Source organism: Seriola aureovittata, chromosome 13 (assembly GCF_021018895.1).
Source record: "Seriola aureovittata isolate HTS-2021-v1 ecotype China chromosome 13, ASM2101889v1, whole genome shotgun sequence".
Lineage (NCBI taxonomy): Eukaryota > Metazoa > Chordata > Actinopteri > Carangiformes > Carangidae > Seriola > Seriola aureovittata.
This window is the reverse complement of record NC_079376.1, coordinates 6,551,834-6,566,101: the sequence shown is the minus strand read 5'-3', so window position 1 is coordinate 6,566,101 and position 14,268 is coordinate 6,551,834. Positions and strand designations below refer to the sequence as shown.

At 41.0% G+C, this 14,268-nt stretch overlaps 1 protein-coding gene across 3 annotated transcripts in view; it reads left to right on the top strand.

The window, feature by feature from the left end:
• sash1b (SAM and SH3 domain containing 1b) overlaps positions 1 to 14,137 on the top strand; it is a 45,312-nt gene extending 31,175 nt beyond the window's left edge. For 2 of the 3 annotated variants that reach the window (XM_056393704.1, XM_056393705.1), the window contains 17 exons: positions 1,604 to 1,732; positions 2,425 to 2,475; positions 2,876 to 2,925; positions 4,896 to 4,939; positions 5,304 to 5,390; positions 5,525 to 5,637; positions 5,937 to 6,038; positions 7,170 to 7,302; positions 7,732 to 8,132; positions 9,094 to 9,168; positions 9,280 to 9,423; positions 9,546 to 9,678; positions 10,068 to 10,237; positions 10,333 to 10,539; positions 10,891 to 11,041; positions 11,360 to 11,491; positions 12,890 to 14,137. In XM_056393704.1, coding sequence (XP_056249679.1) covers positions 1,604 to 1,732; positions 2,425 to 2,475; positions 2,876 to 2,925; positions 4,896 to 4,939; positions 5,304 to 5,390; positions 5,525 to 5,637; positions 5,937 to 6,038; positions 7,170 to 7,302; positions 7,732 to 8,132; positions 9,094 to 9,168; positions 9,280 to 9,423; positions 9,546 to 9,678; positions 10,068 to 10,237; positions 10,333 to 10,539; positions 10,891 to 11,041; positions 11,360 to 11,491; positions 12,890 to 13,764 — 2,997 coding nt within the window. In that variant the 3' untranslated portion in view covers positions 13,765 to 14,137. Of the gene's footprint in view, positions 1 to 1,603; positions 1,733 to 2,424; positions 2,476 to 2,875; positions 2,926 to 4,542; positions 4,821 to 4,895; positions 4,940 to 5,303; positions 5,391 to 5,524; positions 5,638 to 5,936; positions 6,039 to 7,169; positions 7,303 to 7,731; positions 8,133 to 9,093; positions 9,169 to 9,279; positions 9,424 to 9,545; positions 9,679 to 10,067; positions 10,238 to 10,332; positions 10,540 to 10,890; positions 11,042 to 11,359; positions 11,492 to 12,889 lie in introns of those variants that run through there. The other variant, XM_056393706.1, reaches the window with a different exon arrangement.
• The last annotated feature ends 131 nt before the right edge of the window (positions 14,138 to 14,268 follow it).

Genomic DNA, 14,268 nt, shown 5'->3' with positions numbered 1-14,268 from the left:
CCAGTCTTAACTCATGATCAAGCATGATGAGGAACTGTCGTCATACATGTTGTATTACCCATAATACAATCTTTGTATATTTTATTGGTCATGTTGTCTTTGGTTCTTTGTGTATGATAATGTGTTTATTCACTCACACAGCACCAGAAAATAATAATAAAACAGGCAACCTAATTCAATCCAGTTCAGTTCAGTTCCGTTCAGCTTCATTTATTTTCTGCTTCATTTACTTCCTTTATCCCTGTAAGAGTAATTGTATGCTGCAACTTGCTACGCAAATCAACAGATACATACATATGAAAGAGAAAGAAATATGTTGTCGATCATAAATTTAAAAAAAAATAATAATTCACAGGCTTTATCCTTAAAAACTACAGTACATGTGGAATTGTTATAAATACATTTTAGGTTAAATGGAGAAAAAATTGAGAATTTGTCATTTTATATTCATTTGGATAATTTACATGGTCTTTTCCCCAATCTAATCCAGCTCTAGTACAGCTTTTGAAAATGCTCATATGACTTTATTATAGGATCAAAGGTCAGTTAAACATATTCAAAATGGTGAAATAAATATTTACTGGGCCTGAAACTTTATGGGGAGGATTCAATCCAAGATAATAAAAAAGAGGCTTAACACAACTTAATTTTGGATAAGGGATTGGATTGCTTCTTAAAAGTAGTTGTGATCAAAAGCTTTATATTAACAGAGCGTTGCTCTTAGTGACAGTGGCGTGGTTTTGCGGCCCGCAGCTCCACTTGTTTTGGTTCACTGTTACTGCCCTCAAAGCATCATCTCCAGAAACAGTAGGCAGGCGTTACCAGTGAAAGAGCTCTGTACACTACCTGCTCAGCAGCACATGGCTGGCGGACAAAGTGTTAACTGACGGACAGTTTGAGTTATCTGGTTTGAAATGTCTCTTTAGTCTAGAACTAGGGCCATTCTCCTGACAAGGAAACTTATGTGTTAATTCTGGTCTTAAAGGTCACTAGGTCATGAAATTCAGCAAAAAAATCTCTGAAATGATTTATCTTTTTTTCATCTTCCCACACGGCAAAAAGCACGTAACTTCAGCTCGCACAATGGTAGGAAACTAAAAGAACATACATCGAGGAGTCAAGACAAAGACCCGTCTGACTGAGTGACTCTGCCTCTTTAGATTTACCGTAGACTGAACCGTGGCCTCTTGAGCCGACTCCTGATTATTCTAGGAGAGCTGAGTGAGAGTCGCGGCTGGGTCACACTGTGCTTCCTCTGGCCGGGGGGTCAGGTCTGAGTAGGCCTGAGGAGGTGGAAGGGGTCAGTGGGCAGGAAGACAACAAAGTGGTGAAGACAGAGGCAATATCACAGCTGGACGTCTCTGATGCTTTTACACTCCTGGTGCTTTATCTCAGTGTTTCCTGGCTGTTTGCGCTGCTGCTCATCGTACTAAAGCTTGAAACAATGGCTTATCATGACAGTGGTCAGTATTTAGGGTGTTTGCCTGCTGTTTGGCATCTTGCTCAACATCCGTGGGGTGTCGTTTTCCTCTTGTGGCCTGTGCTAATATCTGTGTGTGTGTGTGTGTGTGTGTGTTTGAATAATGCTTGTTATCTTTTGCAGGATGGCTCGGTGGGGAATCTTGATGACCTGGCTCAGGAGTACTCTCAGTATTACGGCACCTCCCTCAGTGACGTGTGTGAAAGAATGGAGGAGCTACGGAAACGCAAAGTAGTGCATGATGCAGAGATGGTAAACAGTCTTATCAGTCTTTTTCTTTGTCATCAAAAAAATCTAATATCTCAGCACTAAATAATTGATGTTCTTTCTGCTGTCATCTTGCTGCGTTGCCACACTTTGTTTTAAAGGGCTGGTTTGACATTTTGGGAAACAGGCTTATTTGAGTTAGATGAGAAGATTAATACCACTCTTACAGCTGTTTATTCAGTATGAAGAGAGAACTTAGCTTAGCATGAAGACTGGAAACAGGGAGAAACAGCTAGCCTGAGTCTGGCAGAAGGTGACAGAATCCTCTTACCAACAAATCACTAATTAGCTTGTTATAACTTCTTTATCCAGGCAAGCAGTTTCCCCCTGTTTCCAGTCTTTATACAAAGCTAAGCTAACCAGCTAATGGCTGTAGGTACATATTTAGCAGGCAGAAATGAAAGATGTATTCATTTTCTCATCTAAGATTGTATTTCCTGATATGTTGAACTATTCCTTCACCTTGTATCTGCTGTGGCATAAATAAATTCACTGAAGTTCAGACACCTGTCGGGCACTCAGCAATTGCAGAGATCATAACCAGGTACACATAATTGTTAACCGGTGTTATTCCATAATGTGGGCTGGCTGATTCACTGAGCTGAACATCATTTCTATTTCTGTGTTATGATGACACTATAATTTACTCCTCCACTTCCCCTGCCTGTGTGTTTCAGGGAAAGGTTGACTCAGTGGCCACATCTGTGCAGCTCCGCTCTCAGATCCAGGTGAGTGTCCAGCTCTCGGTGTGTCAGACCCCAGGAGAAAGGAACTTCCTCCTCTGTGCGTCAGCAGACAGGCTGATAAGAGCCGAGGAATTGCCTTGTCATGACTATCAAGAGCAAAACTGAAACACAAGACTAAAAAGTTAGCATTTCACTAACTGTGATACAGAGAGCTGACCCTGAGACTGACTGCGTGTTGTTGCCACCAAGTGACAAGATTTGTTTTGTTTTTTTTAAAATGCAACAAATTACAAATAAACAAGTTCCTGAAATTCCTCTTTTGTCAACCCCTAACTGCAGTTGATTCAGTCTAGTTAAACTATTTTGTTTGTACTTTGAAGGAAAATACCATGATTAAAAATTCTGTATGTATTTATATTCACACTTTTTTCATCTCCTTAAGGAATCCCTTGGGCTCAGCAGTGCCACATCCACTCCAGAGATAGAGAGGAGGTAAAAACATCCCACTAACTTGTTTGTTTTTTTTTTTAAAGAAAGTTGGACTAGAAAAAGGCACAGAATCCATGACTAGGGGAAGCACTGGGGAGAAGCATCTTCAAGAGCACCAACACATTATTCTAGATACTAGCAGCAGTAAATACTAAAATATTTACTGCTACAATATGTTGGACTATTGTTTTGTCCAGATGATGTGTTGTGTTGTGGCCTCACAGATAACATGCGTATTATTTATTTAAGTCATATCACGTTTGAACTATGATTTCTCCTCTGTCGCCCTGTGGACGTGGGTGTTTCCTCTGCTTCCTTGTGCCCTCCAGTCACATTTCTGGAGCATTTCTGTGTCACCTCTCAACTTCCTTCCTTCCCTGCATTGTGTCTTTTGAAGGATTTCGAAGATTAGTCATATTTTGTCATTGGAAAGCTGAATAAGATGAAAGAAATTAGGTGATGACTAATGATAAAGCATCATATTGAGTTGATTAAGCTTGTTAAAAAGACAGGCCGTTGAAAATTGAGCAATATCCTTGATTTTATTATTGTGAACAGGCCTGTCTTCAGAACTTAGACACAAACACAAGAGACAAATCTCCCTCTGAAACTAACAACTGTATTCAAACAGGATTCACAGGAAACTTACACTTCCCCCTAGTGGGACCAATACATACTGCTGGAGGAAGCTGATGTTACCAGTATCAGTAACAACTCCATTATTTTTACATTAAGATATCTGAGTGCTTATTTTTTTAAATTGATATCTGACAAGTTTAAGGTTGTATTTTTTTCAAGTCTCCAGTGAAATTAAGATTTAAATCTGTTTATTCACATATTCACATATTCTTTTTGGGAAAGTTATCTTGTTCTCATCATAGGATGTGGGGTGTCTTAATGTCATTACTTACTGTGGTAAGTGGGATCACGTTACACGAGTAAATTTGATTTGAAATGATCAATTTCGATGCCAAAATATTTCAAATATTTACTTCTCCCACATATTTTTTTTTTCTGTAGAACCTAGAAGACAGAAGACAGAGCTCTGTTTCACTCAGTATCCCTGAATATGATCCATAGTTTGAATATCATAGTGTTTTGCTGGCCTTGGGATATAAATGCAGTGTGATATAAAAATTGGGTTTATTTTCAACTGCTGCATGGCCTTCTGAAGATAAAACCAATATGTGTTTGACAGGTTTGGCAGTATTAACAGATATTGTTAAACTCTCACCCTGCCATTTCAAACAATAGAATATATGCAGTTACTGTTCTTTGGTGACACCAGAGTAATAAATAGGATTTTTAGACAGGTTACCAGGTTCTTATGACAAGATGCCAAACCGCATCTATTCAGGGAAAATATGTGCAAAAACTCATTTAATTTTAAGTTGTCCAGGTGTTTCATGTTTCTGTAGTCAGGGAGGAACCTACACTTCGGCTGTAGACGATCCTGCAGCAGCAACAACTGTGAGCTTAGAGAGAGACTGTAAGAGACAGACGGTTATACACAACAAACAGTCCAGAGAGACAGACAGACAGACGGACAGACAGAAAGAGGGAGGGTGAAAGTGTGCAGAGAATGCAGAGGCCACGTTAGCGGCTGCTGTTGCTGCAAAACCCCAAATGGACATGAAAAGGCTCTATTGTTCCTGCAATGGCCGTAGAGCACTGACCTCTGTTCATCAGCCAAGAGCAGCCAGTCTTTTTCATCTGTTTGACTACTTTGATTTGCTTTTACTATGATGCTACTGTCATGAGGGACAGTGCGCTTTTGTGATTTTTATTTTGTATTTTTTTATTTTTTTCAATCTGACGCAAGTGTAGAGGATAGAGAGTCATGTTGAGGGAGATGGTGGGATAGCAGGGAAAATGAAGAAAATAACTTTGGAAAACAGGTACTGGTCTGTTCAGGGATTTGCTTCCTAATTTGATCTCTTCAAACAAAGTCAATATTTTGATTTGATTTTCAGGTTTCCTGTGCACAAATCCAGCTCTGATGATGGATCATCAGGAGGTAAGATAAAAATTTTATATTAATCTTATAATATATTACATGCTTTATTATAAGCAGAATCTGATTGATGTGACATTCTCAAGCTATTTTACACAAGACTAAACCTACAAATGAACCACTTTAAAAGTAATGTTTTTGTGTGTGTGTATTGAAAGGATATTTTTCTTTGATAATGCCAATTATAATGTGGAGGGACTCCTTTTAAATACTAAATATTACCTTTACACTTGTATGCTTTTGAAAACATGGTAAATTACGACATAACATATCTGTTATTGTTTTCCTGCCCTGAGAATTTTGTGGGTGGTTTAGATGTTGTATTTTTTCTCTGCACTAAACTAAACTGAATTATTTTATTGTGTAGGCAAATTGGATGGGAAGAGAAAGAGCAAGTCTTTTTGGCAGAGTTTCAGAAAGTCGCAGAAAGGGGTGACGCGTCAGATTTCAAAAGGTATGTTGAGTTAAAAACACAAAAACCTGTTGTAGTCATTGACATATTTTCTCTTGTGACCATAATAAACCTTGTGAGAGCAGTCCGTTGTTGTTTTATTCTGTCGGCTGACATTTCTAATTTTTACCTGACAGGTGATGACGTTGGGTTTGTGGCCAGTGAAATTACCATGAGTGACGAAGAGCGTATCCAGCTGATGATGATGGTGAAGGAGAATATGATCTCAATAGAGGAAGCCTTGGCACGGGTACGAAGTCTCCACCTCCTACCTGTCGCTGCTGTCGTGTTGAAGTTACAGCTGCTGTGCCTTTCTGCTTTGTCACGACCTGACTCCCTGACCTGAGACCACTCTCACATCGGGAAAGCGGCGTCAGACTTTTGGACCCCACTGTAGACATATGGGCAAAACATGATGTTGTTTTAATATATTTTGAATCTGTTTATATGTTCTAGCTGTATAAAGATAAATAGCACATCAGCTGGCGGATGATAGATAAAGAATTGTAGCGCTACATCATGTGCTAACAGGTTCATCTTTTTTTGCAGCTGAGGGAGTTTGAGATACAAAACAGACAGACATGCAGGTCGGATCCCACAGAGTGGACCGATCCCTCCAGCCTCACCACAAATGAGTCATTCACCTGCAACGTAAGTCTCTTAAAGCTCCCAGTTTGAGGGCACCTTAGTTGCTTTTTAATGCTGGATCACGACTTCAGGCAGTGTGCTGTGCATGAGGGACTCTGATCTACCAGTGCCAAGGCTGCTGAGCTGTTGACAGCGCCTCTCTCTTTCCCTCTGTCCCTGTCCTGGCGATGAACCGGGGCCCCTCTAAAGCCCTGCAGCTCAGGGCACTCTCCCAACTGCAGGGCACTGGGCGGACTTCTATTCATTGCTGTCAAAGCGCTAACCCCCTATTGTGCTGTAGTGTGCGGGTGGATTCAGCACAGGGCCCTGTTATGCAGGTCGCAGCTCTTTTATGCACGGGTGGGGTGATTAGGGGGCTCAGGTTCAGGGCACATTTTTTAGATTTGTCTGGATGGCCTGACTATTTCTCTCTGCTCTGTGTGTGTTCTCCGGTCACTTTCTCTTTCTGTGTGATGTGTGTTACCTCCTCCCCTGTTGTCACTGTTATTTATGAGCTATATATTCTTACAATAAGTTTCTTTTTGTTTGTCGTTTCTTGTAAATTGTTTATTTTTAACTGATGATCAGCTTTCGTTTTTTGGTTTGACGTGTATCTTGGGATATACACACCGCTCATGTTTTGGTCAGAAGATAAAATGAACCATATGTACCATAAATATTTTCGCTCACTGTCACTTCAAATGATGGTTAAGGTGGTTTCCAAGCAGTTTGCATTTCTTTTTTTCCCACGTATATATAAAGCCTTTTTAGTCTGTTGTGATGGAGAGTATGTTGCACAGATGTTTGCATGGTCTTTATTGTCATCACTGTGGTTTCCTACCACAGTTTTCTATTAGGCTACACGTACTTTCCACAGCAGGCTCAGCAGGTACCTGCAGCAGCATCTGCAGCAAGTACACAGCTTACATGCCTTTTTGATCTCATACAAGTTACTAGAAATGGAGAACAGAGGGTACCTTGAAATATGTGAGCTTCTACATCAGATTATACAGAGCAAAAGTGTCTTTTCACATCCCAAATATAAGGCTTTATAACTGGAACAGACCCACAGTGTTATTCTACCATAACTACAAAGCTCTGTAGTCAGATGAAATGTTTCCCATAAATAAAATTCTTTCTTGTCTCTCCTATCAGCCCTGCGAGCTGTCAGACAATGAACAGGAAGAATCCGTTACATTCAGGAGACTCCATAAACTGGTCAACTCGACCCGGAAGGTGAAGAAGAAGCTGATCAGAATTGATGAGTCCAAGAGGCCTGGAGCAGACGGTACTAAAAGCACAATCAGACTCTGTGTGATGTTACTTGATGAGAAGTGTGAGAGAAGTTTCAGTTTTTATGCAGGTTAGGTCCATGGATATTTTGCTGTCTATCAGGCAAAGATTCAAACACCAACAGGTGTTTACAGTAAGAACATACTCTGCATTAGGAGGAAATGATGCACTTGGTACAATGTGAGTCTAGAGAAAATATCAGTAATTGTGCTGGATCTAATTACAGTTTGACCCGGCACATGTACTGTAATAACAGTATTTACCATGTGTTTTCACTAGTTGTAGAGTCTGTGTCTATATTTTAAGGATATGCTGTTGCTTCATGCTTTTTTCTGATACTTTTCTGATTCTGTTACAATTTATTTGGTCTCTCAGTATTTTATTACATGTAAATCTCTCCATTCCCCTCTTGTGACCTGCCCAGAGAGCCTTAACATGGACAGTCTTCTCTGCGGAGATGCCAGCACCTCCCTGTACTCGGGTGTGCTGAAGAAGCCTGCAGTTTGCCCCATGGACTCCCTGGCTTCATCTCTGCAGGAGCAGCTCGTATACGACAGGGACTCTGACAGCCTGACCACCTCCCCCTCCTCTAGCAGCCTGGACACCTGCAGCAGCCAGAAAATCTTCCAGGCTTTCAGCAAGTCCAATGAGAGCCCTGTTCATCAGGAGGCAAATGTAACACGGGAAGTGAGGGAGGCAGGTGAAGGCAGTGGCTCCTCGTTTTCTGAAACGGAGGGTTGCAATGAGGAGGAGCCCAAAATCGCTCGTTCAGTGACTGATGGAGAGCTCCGTCACCGTGTGCTCAACCCACTCAGCCACCACGGGGTGAGTACAGAGAAGCCTTTGCATAAGGACCATTGTTTGGCAAGTTGTGCATTGTTAATGCTACTGTTCTGTATATAATTAATACATCTTTTGACCTCCAGTGTTAGTAAGTGTTCCTGTTAGTGCCCATACCTCAACCCCTTCAATTAGCCAACAAAAAATGGCTCTTTTTAATTGGCTACTTTGAAATAGAGTCTACCTTTAGGTTGAAGTAACTTTAAAGCTTCCACCTGGAACATTTCTCACTGATGGTCTCACGCACGGGAGGTTTGTGTCCCAAAATGCCTCAGTCATAACACAGACTGATCATACATCACACATATTAAACCCTCTCCTATCCCTTTTATTCTGCAGTCACCACATCAATTCCTAACACAACTGGTGTGAGTCAGTAGTCTATAAACCAAACCGCCCAGCATGCACTGCTCCACCACGTGCACTGATGCCACTTAAATGTAAATGAAGGCAAACTCAATATGAGATGTAGGTTAGACACTTGCTTTTAGTTCAATGTGCAATTGACTAATTTGATACATTTCTTGACCATCCTGGACTGATATTTACATGCTTATTTTTCAATATTTGCTTATATTATTATATTTTTCATTTTGTGCATAATTGCATCATTTTATAGGTCAAGGTGTTTCTTTTCAGTTATGAGCATTTACTGCTTTTCATTGTCTTATGTGACAGTAATTTGAAGTATTATAGGTTTTAAAAACAAGACAGTTGATGGATATTTTTCACTGCTTTCTTTTTTTTGACCAAATGATTAGTATAGAAAATAGTTGAAAATAATACAAAGGTGCCCTTTAAGGAGCTTTTCTGCAGATAGTGGCTAACATGGTTTAAAAACTCAGCCAATTCAGGAAGGAAACCCCCAACTTTAATTAAATCCCTGCATATCTGTTCATGAATGTCCTGATGCTATGATTTTGTTTGTTTTTTTGTTTTTTCACAGAGAGCTTGTAGCTTTGGAGGATTTGACTTGACCAACCGCTCAGTGCACGCGCTCGTCTCTGACAACGATAACACTGTAAGTTACAGTCATACATCCTGAATTTCCACAGACGGAATCAAAACAAATCATTAAAATTGTTTTGTTTATTTGCCACATTTTCTTTCTGCTTTTCTGAATGTAATTTAGAACAAAGATGGAGATGGTGGTGTGAGAGATGCTGTTAAGTCTCCACCGACATCACGTATCTCTCTGGGCAAAAAAGTCAAGTCTGTGAGGGAAACGATGAGAAAACACATATCCAAGAGATACCACTGTTCTCTCTCTGAACAGGTATGTACAGTCAGTATATTACACCACATTACAGAAGCATCTATCAGTCTTACTGTTGTGGATTGTGCAAATAGTAATGTTGTAAAGTTGTTGTGACACGTAATAATTCTTTTCTTCTTCAGTCAAGCCCAGACCGCATGTCCAGCTGCCCTCACTCGCCTCAGATAGACTCAGACTCTCTCGAGAAACCCAAACTGAAGCCAGGAGGGTCTGTAGAAAGCCTGAGGAGTTCCCTCAGCGGACAAAGTTCCATGAGTAAGTCTGTGTGTTTACAGTGTGTGTGTGTGTGTGTGTCTGTGTGTGTGTGTGTGTGTGTGTGTGTGTGTCTGTGTGTGTGTGTGTGTGTGTGTGTGTGTGTGTGTGTGTATGTGTGCGCGCGCGCATGCCAGATCTGGGTGTACTTGCAAGTAAAGCTCTTGTGTTTGTTTGAACTTGGCCCTGGAACACCAGATGTGTGGTGTTTATCAGACAAATGTTTCAAAGACAATAAATCGCTTTAGGTAGTCTAAACTTTCTGTGTAAAACTGTGTAACATCTGGCACTTCTGTCAGAGTCAAAGACGTCAAAAATATTCTCAAATACCAAGAGACCCGCGGAGACTTGTGGTTTTGAAGCGGCTCATTGTTCTGTTGTGGTTTGTGTAGGTGGTCAGACAGTGGGCACCACTGACTCCTCCAACAGCAACAGAGAAAGTGTGAAGTCTGAGGACGGGGAAGAGGATGAGCTGCCTTACCGCGGCCCCTTCTGTGGACGTGCTCTAGTTCATACTGACTTCACCCCCAGTCCCTATGACACTGACTCGCTCAAACTGAAGGTTTGGCCACTGTAACAACCCAATAAATCACACAACACCTAGTGATGATATCTTCTAAGAAACTCAAGTCTCACTGGTTTTTTGTTTTTTTTCAGAGCGGGGACGTCATTGACATCATCAGTAAGCCGCCGATGGGCACATGGATGGGGATGCTCAACGGCAAAGTCGGTACCTTCAAGTTCATTTATGTGGATGTCCTGAATGAAGAGGAGGTGAAGCCTAAAAAGACACGCAGGAGGAGGAGGGCCCGGCAACCCAAACCCACGTCTGTGGAGGAGCTGCTTGATCGCATCAACCTCAAAGTAATCAAAATCCCTCTCACACACATATGGAGGAATTTTATTTGGCACAAACAATAGCATAGATTCATCTTTAATAAACAAAATTATTACTGAGATTTCTGTGTACTGAAAAAACTTAATATCATAACTGATGGCTTTTAGCTCTGTTAAAAGGAGTAGCTCAACATTTTGGAAATACAATTATTTTCTTTTTTGCAGAACATCTGTAATTTGAAGACTATAAGAAAAATACTGAATGTTAAATTAAGTTACACCTTCTAACATGCTTATTTATTCATCTACACCTCAAATGAATTCCTCACACATTTTTATTGATCTGTTTGTGCATCGCCCATCCTTCTCTCTCCACAGGAGCATCTTCCCACCTTCCTTTTTAACGGCTATGAGGATCTGGACACATTCAAGTTGCTAGAGGAGGAGGACCTGGATGAGCTGAACATTAGAGATTCCCAGCACAGAGCTGTGCTGCTCACCGCTGTGGAGCTGCTGCAAGAGTATGACGGTGGGTCAGGTGATCGACAGGGTGTTATATCTCACCTTAGCACTACTGAGATACAGGGATATTCTCAAATACAAATCAAATACAAATACAAAAACATCTGCCAAATGTAATAATATTTACAGAAATATTGCAGAGTTTATAAAGATGAAAAAAAATGTTCTGCATGACAAAGTAAACACAATGTTATTTTGAAGTATCTGTTATTATGTCCACCCCTGCTGTCTTCAGAAGTAATCCACACACAACATATACAGCGTTTTCTTTTGAGATCATACGATGTGACCGTCTGCCCCCTGTTGGTGGTGTTGTGCTTTGCAGGAAGCAGCGACCCAGAGCGCAGCAGCCAGTCTGGAGGCTCACAGGAGAAGCTGCTCCTGGACAGGCGTGGCCTCATGGGGGATTCCCCACGAGACTCAGGCTGCTACGAGAGCAACGAGAACCTGGAGAACGGTAATGACAGTCTGACTCGCCTGTGAACACTGTCCTCCTCCTCCTCTTCTGCCCACTTCTGCCTCATCCTTCACTAGAACGTCTCGTGTGGTCTTCAGTCCTTCTTGATGCTCGAGCATTCCAAGTCACCAAATTCAGTTTTCATGCTCTTCTGGAAAAGACTCTGCTATCGTCACATTTACTTCTGGTGCTCTCTTTTTTTTTTTTTTTTCCCAAGCATCTTCTTCTTCTCTGAGTCATACTGTCTCCTGTTTCCGCATCATTGAATCAAACTGTTTTACAGTCACTTTTTTGTCTGTTCAGTGCTTTTGAGAATTGACATCACTTACCTTTCTTTACAAGCATTACTCTCAATATAATATTCAAAATGGAGAAGAGATGACGCATAATGGGACTAGAAAGTTCACTTACTTCATTTTAAATTGAACCGTGACCTTAAAAGACATTTTTTCACACCCTTGAAGAATCTATATGTGGTGCAGCTTGTAGGTCTTCTCACAGACAGATCTGCAGTTGTGAGTTGTGTGGTGGGTTTTTGCGTTTGCTGAAATTGGTGACTGTTGAACCGATGTGTGATAAGAGTGTTTAAACCGACTCTAGATATAAATAGTTAAAAATAACTCTTCTCGGTAATTGCAGTACATATTTACTGTGAATGCTTGCTTTATTCATAGTTATATCATTCTTACTGTGGTTATTTGCTTCAGTCAAAAAAATTGTCAAAATGCAAAGAGATGTGCTCACTGTAAATGAGGGCTTTTGTGAATGTCTAAAGGTCATGTGCTTAGAGAGCGAGGTCTGATCAGCCACACTTGTATAGTCTATTTCTCTCAAGATTTTGTTGTTTGTGTGTATATTTTTTTTAGTCCAGTATAATATAATGTTGCACAATATTTTATTATGTGCCTGAAAGCTGCAGAAAAATGCAGAATTAAAATATTTACAAAATAGTATAATTATACTTGTTAAAATATGGCATTTTGTATAATTGTAAATGCACTAAAATGCAGACTAAAGACAACCTTTAAAGTGGTTTAACACAGTGAAAAGACAAAGTTAAACTCATTCTAACACTTCTGACTGAAGTGTGGCAGGTTTAGGGTCTGAAGTCTCAGCATTTTCTGACGTGTGCTTCTGTCATGGTTGAGCGTGAGGAATAAATTGCTCCATGCTTTACCAGACTTGACTGCTTGCTTCTTTTCTTTCATTCATCATTCATTTTTTAGTGCACATTTAGATGTTGTTTTGAGCCTTTTCTTTTCTCAGGCATCTTCTCACATTAGCCACTCTTTTCCAACACTGACTGCGCTGCTGTTGTTGTCTTGAAGTCGAATATACTGTACATCACAGCTGACTGGCATCTGCATGATCTGCACACACTGCACTTGTTTATTTCAGGAAGGGACAAAAAGACTTCTTCATCCATGAGCAGGTCCTCCTCTGGTTTTGAGTCGAGCCACCTCTCATCTCCAGAACACCCTGCCCTCCCCCGGATCCTGACCTCCACCGGCCCTCGTAAGACTTTACTTCACAGTGAACCAGGATGCCAGCCCTGTATCTTACCATCAATAAGACGCCCTAAGACCAGCTTAAGTCTACTAAGCTCAGCAAAAGGTCGTCTTCCTAGTGGAGCCATTGCTAGGAGCCACAGCTGCATGGAGTTAAGAAGAAACCCAGGACCGGGGCCACTGAGGCGCTGCCTCTCCCTGTCAGGCCTCCACAAAGACCAGAAGAAAAAACTCATTGACCCTAAAGACTGGAATCTGACCCCCAGGACCAAGACTGAGGAGAGCACAGAGCAAACAATAAATCCTCAAAAACAATTTAAGGTCATGTTTCCATCCTCCCAATCTTCAACCACAGCAAGCTGTGCTGTGTGTAGCACTTCGACTGTAGGCACAGGCAGTGTGTTTGCCCCTAAACGAGGAGAAAGAACACAGAGCACAAACCTCAAGCTGCCACCCACAGTGCCAGCTGAGAGGTCCAATCATCCCGTAGCTACAACTTCTTTGCCAAACTCACACCGAGAGCCTTCACTAACAGAAACTGCCTGCATGCACAACTACACAAACCACATCTCTTCAGAGGATAAGAGGAGTTATTCAATTTCAGCCAGTTCTGAGGCCCGCCGGCTGAAAATGAAAAGACATAAGAAGACATCTATGAACTCAGTAAACCTGGACTCCCTGATGGAAGAAAGACTCCAGTCGCAGGGTACTGATGTCAAAATGGAGCCACTTCCTGAAAAGGTTTTGGCATCAAAAGTAAAGTAAGGTGTACATATGTTACATATGTTTACTGCTGCTGATGATCATTTTTTCAGGATGTTTGAAATAGATTTTTTTCAAATAACCACTGCTTTCTGAAATGTAATCACAGTTTATTCAAGGCTCAAACAAATGACGAAGTGTGTCATAAAACAAAACAAAACAAAAGCAAACGAATGATGTTTTCCATTCAGCTGAATCCAGTCTGTACAGGAAACCTCTTTTTCACACAAGACATTTCGACCTGTCACGGTAGGAAAAGCAGAGGTGTAAATAATCAAATAATTGATGGCTGAATTCCATTTAGCTGTTTCACTTTCAGGGTCCTTATATTGTGCTTTGTGTCTCACTGTCACACTGTCATGGTTTACTGGGACACTTGAATAAAGGCTGGCCATCGTTAATTAGTTATTATTAACACCTGTGCTTTACCTACTATGACAAGTCAAAATGTCTTCTGTGAAAATGGCCTACAATGACTCATAGGCAAGCAGATTTAATAATAACAAA